Genomic DNA, 16,580 nt, shown 5'->3' with positions numbered 1-16,580 from the left:
GGAATTAACATATAGAAACAACAAGCATTGGCAAGAATTAGTGGAAGTAGCTAGAGCTCTGTAAAGGGGGTGGGGAGCTAATCATATACTAAAATAGTGGAATGTGAAGTGAAGTCCCCTACCCAAGATTGTGGAATGATTATAAAGGAGCTGGGAGAGCTCCCCCCCTCCCTCCCCCCCAAAGGTGAGTACCTAGATGACCCCCAGCGACCAGGAGAGCAGAAGTAAGTTACCTGGTCTTCTCAAAGACTAACAAGGGGACTTGGGAAGAAAAGATTGCAAAACCAGGACCAGTCCAGTGGAACCCAATGGTGGATTCCCAAAGAAGTCCACGCAGGAGTGTCCAGGTGGGGTAGGAGCCAGTGCCCACCCTTCTGTGGCTTACCGTCCGGGAAGATGAAGATGAGCTGTGGAGCCCAGGAGCTGCAGAGAGATCTTTGCGCTCGTGCAGATGATGTTCGTTGCTGGTGCCGGGTCGCATATGGTCAGTGGTCAGAAAGACCACCAACAAGCCTTGGCAAATGCAAATCCGGGCAGAAGAGAATTTTCAGAGCAAAGAGGATCAGCAAGGTCCAGGAGACTCGACCCTTGGGAGGAGTATGGGCAGACCCTCAGCAGTTGGGAGAGGCAGTAGAAGCAGTCACAGCCTCCACAGGCAACCAACTGGCAGCAGGCACAGTAAGTTCCAGTGAGGCCCTGTCAGCATGCCTGGAGAGGAGTCCCACTTCGCTATAGCAGCGGACGAGAGACTGTCCTTGCAAGGATGAGGTGCTGTAGGCCAGGACTGCTTGGAGTCTGATGATCCCTTGGAGCAGGATTCAACAAGCCTTGGTTGCTGCAAGAGTCCTGGTGCACAGGTATACTGTCCTGCAAGGAGAGGCAAGGACAGCAGGTAGAGAGGACCAAGAGGACCTTTCAGAACCACCAACTGTGTTGGAAATTCTTCCTGGAGATTGATGGCAGAACGACCCAGAAGCTGGTAGTCGTTGCCTTAGGTGCCTGCGGATATAGGGGAGTGGCTCCTTCACTGCAAGGGAGATTCCTTATTGCTCCTTTGGTGCATTTGAAGTCTTGCTGATCCGAGAGGATGCACTGCTGTTGAAATGTTGCAATTGCTGGAAGGAGCTGGAGAAACAGCGTCTCTGGAGTTGCAGGCTTGTTTTGTTCCTGTGAAGTCCAGCAGCGAGTCTGTTGGCCAGGAGCAGAATTAGTTGATGCAGAGGAGTCCTGGTGGAGTCTTGCGTGCATTATCTGGGGACCCCTCCACAAGGGAGTCTCTAAATAGCTCTAACAGGGGGCTTGGTTACTCTGCAGAATGACTACCTATCAGAAGGGGTCACTGACGTCAGTCACCTGTCCTGACCAACGAGATGCTCCCTGGGGCCTCTGCACATCTTGTTTTCAAGATTGTAGAATCAAATGGTCACCTAGAGGAGCCCTGGGGTGGTGATGGACAGGGGAGTGGTCACTCCCCTTTCCTTTGTGTGCTTTCGTGCCAGAGGAGGGACTGGGGTCGCTGGACTGTTGCAAAACCAGATTATGCAAGGAGGGCAACAAATGTGCCCTTCAAAGCAAGCCAGTGGTGTAGGGCGGCTACCCCTCTCCACCCTTGCAACATCTTTTTCCAAGGGAGAGGATGTTGCCTCCAGTTTCCACAGGAAACCCTTTGTTCTGCCTTTCCCTGCTTGAGCTAGTCAAGCAGCAGGAGGGCAGAAACCTGTCTGAGGGACTGTAGTAGCATGGGCTACCCTCAAACCCTGAAAGACTGGTAGGAGCAATACTGAGGGGGTCCTCTAAGGAGCACCAGAGTACATGGAATCATGCCACCAATACTGGCATTAGTATTGGGGTATGATTGCAACATGTTTGAAACCAAACATGCATAGACTCATTATGCAGCTGGACAGTGACCTGTAATCAGTACACGGGTAAAATGGCTACCCCCCACATATTAAGTCCAGCGGATTGGAACTGGAATTTGTAGGTGCACCTCTGCTCATGCAGGGGTGCTCTCACACCCAGGAACCTGCACCCTTCCCTCTGGCTAGGAGCGCCTAACATAGGGGTGAATTACAGTGGCCTATTACAGTGACCAGAAGTGAAAGTGTGTATGCACCTTTTCACAAAGGCTACAATGGCAGGCCTGCAGACACATTTTGCATGTCATTCCATGGGTAGCATGATACATGCTGAAGCCCATGGGGGACCCTTAGTGTACCATTGCCCTGGGTACCAAAGTACCATATACTGGGAACTTACAGGGGTACACCTATATGCCAATTGTGGGGGTGTAAAGGATACCAAAGCAACCAAATTTAGAGGAGAGAGCACAATCACTGGGGTCCTGGTTAGCAGGATCTCAGTGAAAACAGTCTAAACACAATGAGAAACTGGCACAAAGTGGGAGTAACCATGCCAAAAAGAGTGACTTTTTTTACAGGAGCCTCCTATTCACTGGTGTTGAGAAGAGCGGCTGAGGTCCTCGGCCTCGAGCTTCCTTCATTAACTGTCAGGACTAACCTTCTGACTGAGGTGCTTCAGCCTGGAGCTTCTACGTCTGAACCCCTTTTGTACCCTTCAATGAAGCCCTCACTGATCTCCTGCTGGGAAAATGGTCTAAACCCAGCACAGGGGCTCCTGTCAGCAGTACAGCCACCCGCCGCCATAGGCCTGTACCTAACGACCCTAAATTCCTGACCCAACATCCCACGCCTGAACTTTTAGTCATTCAGGATTTTTCCTCTTCTTACGCATTTCCATCTGCACCCCCGGATAGGGAATCAAAATGTCTGGACCAACTTGGGAAGAAGTTTTTCTTTTCCTCCAGTCTGGCATTGCGGTCCGTGATCATAGCATGCCTTTTGGGACACTATTCACATACACTATGGGATATGGTCGCTCAGGGGCTGCCACAGGTCCTGGAGGAGGCCTGGGCCATTCTCCCCCAAACTGTTGCTCATGGGAGAGATGCAGCCAAGTTCATTATTCGTTGTGAGCTGGATACGGTTGCATTGACTGTGGCCTTGAGGCGCCACGCTTGCTTGTGGACATCTGGCTTTTCTGGGGATGTCCAGCAATCGCTTATCGGTATGACCTTCGATGGCATCCATCTCTTTGGGGACAAAGCAGACTCAGAGCTTGAGTGCTTTAAAGAATCCCAGGCTATGGCTCTGTCCCTTGGCCTCTCAGCAGCTCCTTGCCCCCCTCAATCCACTTTTTACCCCTTTCGTGGCTAGGGAAGGGGCGTCCAACCACGTCCATTTCCCTGGAGACTGGATGGTAGCGTTGGACTTGCAGGATACCTACCTTTTCTCATTCCAATCCTGGCTGCCCACAGACGTTACTTTCGGTTCATGGTAGGTCACGAGCATTTTCAGTTTACTCTGCTCCCCTTTGGCCTAACCAGTGCCCTTCAGTATTCACAAAAGTGATGGCGGTGGTCACAGCTCATCTGCACAGGCTTGGGGTTTCATAGTTCCCCTACCTCGACGACTAGTTGATGAAGGCATGCTCCCCCCCAGGCTGTCATCTCTCACCTCTAGACTATGGTCAACCTCCTGCATTTGCTGGGGTTTACTGTAAGTGTGCCAAAGTCACACCTGACTCTCTCTCAGATTCTCCCTTTCATCTGAGCTGTTTTGGACACAGTGCTGTTTCTGACCTATACTCCTTAGCGGTGAGTCCAATATATTCAGGCTATGATACTGATGTTTCAATCTCTGTCCTGGTTTTTGGTGAGTATGACTCTGAGACTGCTGTGCTTCATGGCCTTCTGCATCCTGCTGGTCACACATGCCAGATGATGTATACCAGCTCTGCAGTGGGACCTGAAGTTCCAGTAGGCGCATCCTCTGGGGACTCTCTCCGACATTGTCCAGATCTCGGAGGGAATTACACATCTGCAGTAGTGGCTTAGAAATAACGATTGGGTCAGCGGTGGGTCCTTTGTCTTTCCCCAGCCAAATCTCACAGTATTAACAGACGTAGCACTCTTGGGATGGGGCGGCCACATGGGGGAGGCGGAGATCAGAGGCATCTGGTCTTCGGCAGAGTCTGGGCTCCACATCAGTCTTCTGGAGCTCAGGGCGATCAGGCTTGCATTGAAGTCATTCCTTCCCTCACTCAAAGGGAAAGCAGTGCAGGTGTTCACGGACAACTCCACTGCCATGTGGTACTACAACAAGGAGGGTGGGGTGGGGTGGGATTGTGGACCCTTTGTCAGGAGGTACTGCACCTCTGGACATGGCTGAAACGTCAGGACATATCCCTGGTGATTCATCATATGGCAGGCTCTCTGAACGCCAGAGCAGATTAACTCAGCTGTCAATGCCTGGTCGATCACAAATGGCATCCCCATCTGGAGGTGGCAAAAGGTCTTTTTCAGCAGTGCGGAGAGCCTTGGTTAGATATGTTTGCCTCTACAGGGAATGCACAATGTCAGCAGTTTTGTGTGTTGGAGTTTCCAAGGCGGCACTTACTCTGTGACGCTTTTCATCTCAAGTGGAACTCAGGCCTTTTATGCGCCTTTCCCCCAACACCAATTCTGCCCGGAGTTCTCAAGGAGATCCTTTTTAACATCTGAAAAGGTCCCATGTTGGAGATCAGAACACAACCCTTCATTCTCTGTATCTGAGGGCAGGGGAAGGGAAATAAGAAACTGACATCAACGCACAGCGGTGCTATTGATGAGTGAGAGCACTGCTAAGAAAACTTTCCGGATCCAGTCTGGCATCCTGAGAGTATCCTAAGGTGAACAATCTGCATTACTGAAGATAAGTAACCTGTGCTTTTAAACTATGAATGGGCAAGTAACACATCTTTAATTTACGTCTTACAACCCTGTCCGCATCTCATTTCCTATCTTCCATTTTTCTTGTTTAAAACTAACAAATTTGATCTCCTATCTTTACCTTTTACTCTCTTCTCATTCTGCCTTCTCTTCCCCACTGTAAGCTACCCCTCACTATTCACATCTTTCTACCTTTTCCTCGTCCTTTATTATGAAGTTAACCCCTATTTCTCTGTCTCTTACCTACTGACATCCGAGGTAGCATTTTTAGGTCTGGGCTATACAGCGCATGCGCTGTCTCGAAGATATGTAGTTTTCAATCTGTGGGCTTCAGCCCACCCATAGGCTTACCATTTGCTCGCTTCATTATCGCTCTTGTATCCTTTGTGCCCATTTGTCAATGGCATGCATGGTCATGCCTCTTCTTGTGTTTAGCTCTCCCCAGAGCATGGCCCAAGTACTTGTGTCCTTCCACCCCTCTCATCTTAGGATCTACTGTTTTCTTTGTGTCTGGGTATTCAAAATGAGTGCTACTGTTTTTACAATCTCCCTCCCACCCACCCCAACCCTGTTGCTTCTTTTCCTTCATAGATCGGTTTTATTATTCACCGCCTCATGCCGTTTCTGTTCCGATTTGTAACTTGCTTATGGCGTTTTCATCTAAAAAAAAAAAAAATTCCACTTCACTGGCTTGATTTAGTCACAGTCTTTGGTGAGGTTTCCGCTGCTCCATAATTGGCTTTCATCTGGTCCTCGTAGCTCGTGTTCGAACTGCAAAAAGTGATGACTTAAAGCACTTTTAAAAGAATGTTGCAAAATGCAGCTCTTCGTAAAGTGTTGTGCATCTTTGGACATTCACCAGAAGCGTACTTTACCAAGTCAAAACACACATGGTTAATCACGAATGTTTCACAAAACGTTAACATCTCGTTTAGCCTATAGCCGACCCCTGTGCTGTGAGCCAGCGACTGCAGAAGTTCATCGTATAGTCCCTTTCCCCTGTTCATAATGTAAACAATGCACAGCCCAGCGCTTTAACCTACACAATCCTATCTAAAGTGCTTGCCATTGCTGCAAATTTCCACAAGTAGCGCTTTCATTCTCCCCAAACGTCTTCCGCTCCCCCACACTATACAAATCTTATCAAAGTTCTGCTCCCAAAAATGTCAATAATGTATTTTCACTAAACCAAGCAGTCTTTCCAGGTTGATTACCCCTCAAAAAACAAAATACACATTACTCTCATCTTAATCATTTTAAAGCAAAACGATTCTTCGAAACAAAAAAGTAAGCCCCAAACTCAAATAGCCTTTCTTATAGAGTCTAATAGTCCATTCACCTCGCCAAATAAGAGTATCTGTGTTTCACATATAGTCTGTTGGTCCAATCAGCGCTCACTGCCAAATTATTATTATTTTTGCAGCTTCATATAGAGCAAACTCGACCCGATGAAGTTGTAGCGCTTTACTACACAAGGTCATATTAATTTCATTTACACAGTGAGCTGTGCGGGATCAATGGATGTTGAGCTTATGCTGAGACACGGACCTGGTTCCCCAGTTCCAAAGTTGGTAGCTCTGGCTCTAACGCATTCCAAGTCAACAGCAATCTGAGGCCCGCAGAAATCACTGGACAATATAGCCAACTAATGCTAACTGTGCCCGGCATTCAGCTGGCCTATGAAGACAAGCACTCAACTGCACATAATTCAACCCAACACCGCACAATTAAGTGCCATGCAGTCCCACAACACACAAAACAACACCACATAATTCCACTACACACAATACATTTCAGCACTTCATAATTCCGTACCACACAGTTCAACTCCACATCATTCCACGTAATGATAGTCCAACAAATTCAACTCCTCAAATTACCACTCTACTCCATGCCACATAGTTCCACTTCACATAATGCCATTCCATGCAACATAGTTCCATTACACTCCACGCAGCACAGTTCAACTACAAATAATTTAACTACACATAATTCTACTCCATACTACATAATAACACTTCACACCACATAATTACACTCAACATATATCCACTCAACTCCAAAATAAATAGACTCCACAAACTTCAACTCCACACTGTGCGATATATTTACACTCCACGTAATTCCACACCATGCCACACAATTCCACACAATTCAGTGTCACAGTTCTATACCACGCAACATAATTACACTCCACATAAATCCACTCCACGCCATATAGCAACACACTACATAAATGCACTCAACAGCATGCCACATAATTTCACTTAATATAATTTCCCTCAATGTCACAGAATGCCATGCAACAGATTTCAACTCCATACAAATCCATTCCACACCCCATAATTCCACTCCATAACAAATAATTGCACTACGCACCACATGCATCCAAACCACGGATTCCTCATCATGCCACATAATTCAACACCACACCACACAATTCCACTCCATACATACCCCGCCATGACACACAATACCACTACACATAATTCTTCTACACTTAATACCACATAATTACTATCCACATAATTCCACTGCACACCATGCCACATAATTCCACTTTACAAAACTCAACTCAACCCTACACAATTCCACAACAAACAATTCCACTCCAACCCACATAACTTCACACCTCATAATTGCAATCCACACAATATAATTCAATATCATTCCACATAATTAAACTGAACTACGTGCCACTCCACACAAAACAATGGCACTTCACCTAAATACACACCATGCAACATAATTACGCTCCACATATTTCCACTCTGCACCATGCCACATATATACACTAGGCATATTTCAACTCCACACCACATACATCCACTCCACTCCATAACACATGACTAAAAGACATTGACATTGACAACACCAATAGTTCTTGGATTGCCGGCAACTATTGGCTTTGCCAGTGCTTGTTTAAATAGCCACTGGGCCATTATAATCTTCTCTTGGTAATATTTGGCTCATCAGCATTTCTTTTTACCACTTCAAGAGATATTCTGCTCTTCAGTTCTGTGCACATCACGCTGACACCTTCTTTGTAAAACTGCACTGTATAAAAATGCAGAATAAAGTGTTTAAGCCTGTTATGTTTGTCAAAGGATACTGTCCTTGCGTGCTGCGGCTTTGGCTGGGAAAACCAGGAAAGGGATGATAATAACCCAGCGTAACCCAACACTGTAAGAGATACAGTAAATACCAGCTGATTTCCTACAAGTGGCAGGGGAAAGCCTGCAGGACAGACCTTGGTGTTAACTGTCAACTCTGACAGAGGTAAGTTGGGTAAAGTTACAGTTGAAACAGTGGGGCTGTCTACTACACATCTTTGACAGATCGATTTGTTCATGTGTCTTTTCTTAAGGGTGGAAACAATGACTACCTGTTGGAAAGTAACAATCTACTTGAGATACTGGAGTGCACCGAAGCTTTGACTGCTTCCTTTCAATAGTGTATCACAAGGAAACAGATAATACTGCATTTGAATTGAGCGAAAATCCTGAAGAACAAGGACACCTAGCACGATGTCTTATCAGGCCTCGAAAAATCATTAAAATGTTACTAGACCTGCACTGTAAAAAAAGGGTCCCGAAGTGTGTGATCGTAGGCAAATAGTTTACAAAGTCACCTTTTCATTCTCACGTATGATTGCACCTTCAAATATGAGAGCTCAGCATTTCTGCAGTACAGAAAAATATATTTTGTTTAATTAAGTAAACTAAAGTTTGCTCCATGTATCACAAGAATCTAGCCCACATATAGGGGACACAAGACCCATGACTTGCTTTTAGTTTACTAACAGCATTGCCATCAGAGCAGGAGTGTTTCTCAGTTTGTTTAAACACTCACTTTTAATAAATATATTACTAAACCATGATGGGGTAGCATATTGTCATCTACACACAGTAAATTTCAAACAAATGTCCAAAAACCTTTCCACTAACTTGTAGCTTTACTGATAAAACTATATAGTGTATTAACAATCTGTGAAAATTGGGTTTCTGAAAACATATCCTTTGCACATCAGCAGGTAAAGTATTCTGATTTGTTTTCATCCCATTAAAATATTTTTTCATCACACAGAAATACAAAAAATGGTCTTTCACAACTACTGAAATACATTTTGAAATGTTTGTACAGTTGACTTAGTCATTTAAATGTTGTGTGTTAGGAAAAGCCTGACACCCTATATCCTTTTATTTTACACTTTAAACAGCAGGTCAGACAGTTCACCTTACAAAGTCCTGGAACTCTGCAGTCAGAAGGGAAATTAATTGTGAGACAATCGGACTTTAGACCGCAATCTGTGAACACAGAGCATATGTGACATAAGAACAAGATTTTAAGGCATCTTTTATAGCCTCTCCACTTTCTGACTGAACAGAACACCTTTTTGTTGCCAGAAGGAGCTTAAAAGTCCTAAAAATAGCTCTGACCTGATCAATTATAACTCGCCATAGTGAGTGGTCCAGTAGATTTTTGGAGCCCTGCTTATGATAAACTTTTGAATCTATCTGAAGGGGCAGCCACTGACTCAGAAGTGACCTCTTTACCTAGGAGGAAGGAGTTAGACCAGATATGGATAACAAACTAGTTCTGCAGTGGTGCCTACGTGAAATGTAATATTGCTTTCTTCGACTATTATAGATTGTTTGCGAAATTATTATTTCTTTCTATGATTATTGTTTAAAAAGGAGTAAAGATAAAAATTTGGAAGGCAGAAAGACATTTTAAGATTTAACATCTGTAAAGCACACACTTATTGAGAACCAACAGGAAAATAAGGTTAATAATAATTTGTTACGCAATGTAAGCAAAATGTGATATATGATGAAATACACACAAATGTTATCAATTAAGAAAGCAAATGAGGTAAAACCTCCATGTTTGCAAGAAAACTGATAGAAATTCTGAGTACTCATATTGTACATCTGGTACAGTTGTAAAATGGATTGGTCTGAGCAGACATTGCTGCACTGTACTTTATGCCCCCCCCCGGTCAGATTGTACATCTTCAAATAATATGGTGCCCTGTATTAATCCTTATTCTTTGAGAATGCCTTGAGAATTTTCCATTTTAGGTAGAAAATAAAATGGCTTTCTTAATTCGCTGTTAATTGCCCCATATAGTGTAACACATACCTTTTGCATCTGATTTTGTGTTTTGTTCTCAAATATGGGCGCTGACATCCGCTAATCTGTGTTGCGTTATTTTATGGTCTGGATGGACAGCAAAGCAGTCACCGGGCAGATATGTGAGCATTACTAGAAGAGGGGCTTTGGCTCCGTCCAGGTATTGGGCCCCAGGAGTACAATATTTGATTGGGCAGAAGTTGTGTGCTTCCACAAAAAGAATTGTTTGACCTTCATGCAGCTGTGATTATTTTGTTTATTTATCCAACTGTCTAAGCTTGAACTTTCAGGGACATGCATAGGACATTGGAATGCTATCAAGGTATCTTAGATAACTAGATAATTTGTTTTCTCTGGCACCAGCACCTATGGGAGGAGGGCAGCCATCAACCTTCATGTTTTTTTTATGTCTAGTGTATCCGTGCAAATGCCACCTGATCTTTAAACCTACACCAATAATATTCTACAGTTATTTGCTTTCACACAAATACATATCCATTTCCATGCTATTTACTTGGAATGCTTCACATTACCCTACAGAATTCCTTTAAAGCCGTACCTACTGGCATTGCCGTAGCTTGCAGCATTTGTTAGTGCCATATTGTTTACATTTAGAACAGGAACTTACCAGATCATTGAACCTTGTGGCGTCTCTGCAAAAAACGGGTTTCCACATATAATCATGATTGCTGACACAGATGTGGTCGCTGTATGTTCTCTAGATCCCTGACATTGGTGATGCTTTTTGTATGTGACAAACTTATTGATAAAACTCAAATCACACATTTACGTGCCTTTGTACTGTGATCAGAAAATGCCTTTTGATGCTCATAAATGAACTGTTGTTGTACAGTAGATGAGTTTGATAACTGAGCCAGTTGGCCACAGAAATAAGCTATTTAGCAATACAGCCTTTAATACTGCTAACACTCTCAGGTGTGTTGTATCTAACCAACATGCAAGCTATCATTCATGTTTTGTTTGTCTTATTGCATTTCAACAGATCATGGAAAGGATTATGGATCTTCCCACTTTACTTCGACATGCCTTCCGAGAGATGTTTTCGGTTGGAGGGCTCTTCTGGATGTTTCGGATTCGAATTGTCCTCTGTCTCGTGGGTGCCTTTCTCTACCTGGCTTCGCCCCTGGACATCATTCCCGAAGCTCTTTTCGGGATCTTGGGCTTTCTGGATGATTTCTTTGTTATCTTTTTGCTTTTGATATACATCTCAATCATGTATAGGGAAGTGGTGACACAGAGGCTATATAGGTGAAAACATAAGAAGCTAAGATGGGAAAAGATGTCCCAGCAATTTGGACAAAGAGAGAAACCACATTGCACTTGAAGGCAGAGCACTTACCTGCTTTTATGTTTCTGTGAATTGGGTCGCCTCTAGAAGATTTTTATATTGTGAGGGATGGGACTTCTGAATGCCTACCTGGAGCCTCTTGCATTCTTTTTGTAGTGTCTTGAAAGGCTTCAGTTAGATCATGTGTATTTACTTTTTTTCTGACTGTCAATACCCTCTTTAGCCTGATCAGGAATGCAGGTATACAGCTGTCTTCCAAGTTAACAGGAATTTTTAATAATTAAGTATGTGGCAGAAAAGTGCACCACTACAGGGATTAGCTGTTTGTTTTTCACTAGCTACCTGCAAAAGCCTGAGCCCTATGTCAAAGTTTCTATCACAGCTAGAAGAGAATGAGGACAAGAACATTTTCAGGGCCTGGCCTGCACTTTGGAAACTCAAAGACTTGTTCATATGGATAAATACATTTGATCACTTAAGATGTGCATGAAGTATATTTTCCTGTTAAGGAAAGGTAAACATGCTCAAGCTTAAAAAGGACACGGATGATAACCTACTTGTATTAGACATTGACTTTTATGGGCACAGCATTTGTTGATTCCCTTGGAAGGATTCCGTTGCACTTGATTAGCTGAACTGAAGGGACATACTGACATTTGTAACTATCTCAAAGATTCTGTAGTGGGCATTTGTATCAGGCTTACTACAGTCCACGTCTATAAATTGTCAATTCTCATAAAGTTCACTTTCCAGTTTTTGTCATTTGCACTCTCCTTTCTGATGGAGACATATTTCAGACTCCTGTGTTTAGATGGCCAGGCTTCTTAATCCATTAAAATTACGTATTATACCGGAGGCTTACAATATCAAATCTATAACTTGAATTAGTTGCAAAGCCCTCCGAATGTGATATTGTAACGTCTAGAGATTCCAGATTACTCTTCCTCATGAGGGTTTATAAGATATTTAGTGGTTTAATTACTTGGTCTCGGATGAACTGTTTTCTGTTTACAACTGTTCTCACAATTGCCTGTCAGTATATAGCTAGGATTCCAAATATTAAAATGGTAGTTCTGTTTTAAAAGATAACTTGATTATAAAATACGTTAAACGTGTCCTGTGCAAAGTGTAGCTTTTGCATTAAGAGCAAGTGTCTCACTTTTTTATTGTGTGCTTGTGGAGACCACAGGATTAAGTGATGTTTGAGGGTCTTGTATTTTGTATGTCATTAGAATATCTGTTATTCTTTGACATGTACATATTCTTCCTTTCATCTGAAAGCATAACTAAAGTTTTTTCCTCCTTTAGATCCCCTGATTAAGTTTATACAGTAAGCTCCACAAGCGTTCATGATCTACCCTGTGTAGTGCATTTAGTCTGAGTGTACAACACAAATTCTACTCTACCAAATATGAGATGCTATTTATATTCTGAGTGAGTGCATCACATAGAAAACTCTAAATGGCTAACTGGGCAGAATGCAACTGTTTCCTCCCAGGAAGTGCAGCTCCATGGACACTCTTGATGATAGAGTAGCTCTATTTGTTTTTGGTGTGGTTGTGGACCCACAGATGTGAAGTTTCTAGTTCTGATTGTTTAAGCGATCATAAGTGGCAGCAGCCTTGCTGCTTCCCCATTATTTCCACTGACTGCTGTACTTAATGCTTTTTGAGCGTCGAGGCAGTGTTTGTTCCATTGCATGGCGCTGCTGCTGTGCTGCTGTTCTAGCTACAGCAGAGCTACTATTTCCTGGATCTAAAGTCCCACGCACAACAACGTAGAATGACACAGAATCTGCCTGGATCAGGATGCCACCAATTCCAGGGGTCCAGTCGAGAGTCTTCTGCTTACCTTTTTTTCTACTAAAGTAGCTGTTTTCCTTAAAAGAGAGATCAGATGAGTAAAGATTGAGGTGGAAAGCTGCCCCTTCTCTGTGTAGAAAAATAACAGCACACACACCTAGTAATATGATTCAGACGCCTCTCTTTCCTGTAGGTCTTTGAGTACATTAGCAACGTTATCCTTTTGTGTTGCTAAGGTCTTTGAGCACAACCAGTCACCTCCTTCTGAGTCACTGAGTTGGACCTATCAGTCTTGGGTTTCGGGAAATTATTAATAATTTTAAGTGCCTAATTTAGTATTGGTTGTTGATAGTAAATGGCAAAGCAGCAACCAGCCACGGCTCTTACTGGCGTGTTTATTTGTGTATGCACATCCCCTATTCTAATTAGATGTTTCTATACAGTTTTTTTTGTGATTTTGGGTTATACGTTTTAAGGCATAATGCAATTGAGCAGGTACTAAGCATTTTTCTGCACTTAACTTTGAACTCAGGACATTTAGCGCTTGCTGCTACGTTTGCGTAATCCCTGCCTTCTTTTCAAGATTGCTGTAGTCCCAATTGTACCCACTTCTTTAGGCCTAGATTCTAAGAATAGTTGAAGCTAATCCTTTAAGTTTGCATGTCAGAGGAATACTGTTCTTTAAATACCGGATATTCAGGATTTACTGCAAATGTAACCACCCCTTCCCTGCCCACAGTAGACTCTATTCATATATTTGGAGATTTCTATTGTGCACGCCGTGACATAGAGGTGTGTCTCGTGCTTCTCGTCGCAGTTGTCTTCATTCCTGCGAACAGTCGGGCACTGGAAGTGGTGTTACTGAAAATACAGTGAAGCAGCTATCACCAAGAGGAGGCTTAAACCTGCTCCTCCCTTGCACACGAGGGACGACTTATTCTAAATGAAAATAATGATAACATTTACAGAGCGTGGTGAGGACCACTTTGGCAATGCTGAATGTTTAAACCTGATACATTTTTAGTAATGGCGATTTTATAAAAGTCAGCTAAAGTTACAGGTGCTATGAACTCTTAATTTCCGTGAATGTCATGCGTTTATTCTTCGCTGATACTTGAGTTTTTTGTGTATAAAAGAAACATTTGCTCTTTTCCACTTATATATGTTTAAATGTTTTGAAAAACAACACCAACAACATTATTATTCGCTGTCAGTTTCTCGATGGATGTTTGCCTCTAAAATCAGCTTTTCTTCACACTATTCTGTCAGTGATAGTGGGCCCTATTGACAAAGGTAAACATAGACCAAAAGTTTAGGTTTAGACCTAAAGTCTAACTTTACAGGCAGGATTCACAAAGGTAAACTTAGACCAAAAGTCTAAGTTTAGACCAGAGGCATCAATTAAGACCAAAAGTCTAAGTTGAGACCAAAAGTCTAAACTTAGACCAAAGGTCTACCTTTACTACGAGTAAAGTTAGATTTAAGTCTAAACTTCGACTTTAGGTCTAAACTTAGACTTTTGGTCTAAGTTTACCTTTGTCAATTGGGCCCAGTGTTTTTATTTTACAAGTGAAAGTTAATTTTACAGATGTGCATATGCTGAAAACTCAACTATGTTTTGATTTAAAAAAAAAAAAAATGCAAATGAGTTTTCATTCAAATCCCCAAAAGCTATGTTGTGCCAGAACTAAAGCAAAACTATATACGGGTATAAGTTTACGTTTTGTTAAGGAATTATTTCAACTCATTTCCTTGCCCTGTTGTTGAGCTCAATTCATTAGATTTTCGTCTGTCTTCATTTTTGATACTGCTGAATGTGGAATCTTTCAATATAAAATTTACCAAAATATTTTCCTACTTAAACAGTAGTTTTATACTATTATATTTGGAAGTGGTATTTATGGGTTTACTTACTGTATTAACGAGGCTATTGTGATTTATAAGATTACTGTACTGTCACAATGTTCTGCTGGAGGGTTGGTTCATTACCCCTAAGCTCGTACAGTAACTTAAATGTGAACTATCAGCGGTCATTGTGCATCAGTATGGAGGGGCATGTTTTTGCAGTCCTATTACAACCTTCTCAAATTATAACATTGGTCTTGTTGGGTAAATAACTTTTCTCGGGTTTACAGATTGGAGCTGGAAAGTGTTTGTTACTACTGTCCATTCAGCATTTATATATGAAAAAGCCATATGTTTTAGATGTAAGAATGACACTCTCCAAATGACATTTTGTACCAAGTTAATTGTTAACGTAGCTTATCAAAGAAGTGAGTATGTAACAAACATGAAATATCTGAAATCTTAATTTTGATAGGGCAACAGTGTACATGAAACTGCATTTAACTGTATTTCCTCTCAAGCTCTGCTGCTGAAAGTATTAAAACTGGACTGATCTAAGCATCCTAAAGTGTGCTGTTTAGTTTATTGCTTGGCCTCTATGATAATTAATGACGGTTTGGTTGTATAAATAGAGGAGAAAACGATTTTTTTTGTGTATGTGTACCTTGCATTTTCTTTTATGTGCTCTATGTGAGTTTTGTTTGTCTCTGGGAAGTGTGGCAGTCAGTGAATAATTGGCAGTATTTCCGTTGGGGGCTACTATCTACCATTCCGATCCTAAAACCCTTGATACTATTGCACTCTAATGTGAACTGTTTTACTCCTTTTGTCCACTTGATTCTCCTGAGGGAAGCGGTGCAACAAAGAGTTTGGAGTTAGTCACAGTTCATTTTTACTATAGACTTAGTAGCCCCAGGCACAGATCAGTTGAGAAGCTGTCAAACAGAAAGTTTGCAACTGTACTCCGATACATCTTGTTATAAGAACTTTATTGTGGTCTCAGCGGGGCTACAATACATTTCCCAATTAATAAACCATGTAAAGCCCTTGATCCATCCTAATTTCTTTGCAGTCTCAACATGCACCAGAAGCTGATTTTGAAGGAAAGGCAAATATGAACATCTCTGTTACCAGGAATGAAAGTAGATACTGCAGATGAAAGCAAGGATTACACAGAGAAAAGGCAGAAAGAGAAGTGACCGCCGAGAAAAGAGGAAACAAAGTTGCCATTTGCTTTCAAAATGTGTGCTATTTTATACCATATTCAGGACCAGAGAAATACATGGGCAATGAGGGAGGCTTATTTGAGTTTGCACTGATTTCAGCTGACTACCTGCCCTAAGGAATTACCTCACAATTTGATATTTTTATTGACATTATCAAAGCAGTTCATCTCAATATAAATATCCAAGTAGCATACAAAGTTAACCCCTATACTGATCTAATTAAACCCACACTACAGACATTTGAACGTGATACCCTCATCAAACATTTGTATGAAAGAATGAGAAAAATATAAAAAAGGAAACATTGTTCATAATAGTAGGTTCGATGGCATCTGTCGCTATAGATACGCATGTTTTGCATAGCTCGCCATCTGGTGTTGGGCCGGAGTGTTACAAGTTGTTTTTCTTCGAAGAAGTCTTTCGAGTCACGGGACCGAGTGACTCCTCCTTTTGTCTCCATTGCGCATGGGCGT

General features: G+C 42.3%; 1 protein-coding gene across 2 annotated transcripts in view; it reads left to right on the top strand.

Annotated features, from left to right (window-relative positions):
• Positions 1–15,443, top strand: part of RNF170 (ring finger protein 170) — a 244,126-nt gene extending 228,683 nt beyond the window's left edge. For both annotated transcript variants that reach the window (XM_069236602.1, XM_069236606.1), the window contains one exon: positions 10,929–15,443. In XM_069236602.1, the coding sequence (XP_069092703.1) occupies positions 10,929–11,198 (270 nt within the window). In that variant the 3' untranslated portion in view covers positions 11,199–15,443. The remainder of the gene's footprint in view (positions 1–10,928) is intronic.
• Positions 15,444–16,580: the final 1,137 nt, after the last annotated feature.

The sequence above is a fragment of the Pleurodeles waltl genome, chromosome 1_2 (genome assembly GCF_031143425.1).
Source record: "Pleurodeles waltl isolate 20211129_DDA chromosome 1_2, aPleWal1.hap1.20221129, whole genome shotgun sequence".
Classification (NCBI taxonomy): domain Eukaryota; kingdom Metazoa; phylum Chordata; class Amphibia; order Caudata; family Salamandridae; genus Pleurodeles; species Pleurodeles waltl.
This window is presented reverse-complemented; position numbering and strand designations above follow the sequence as displayed.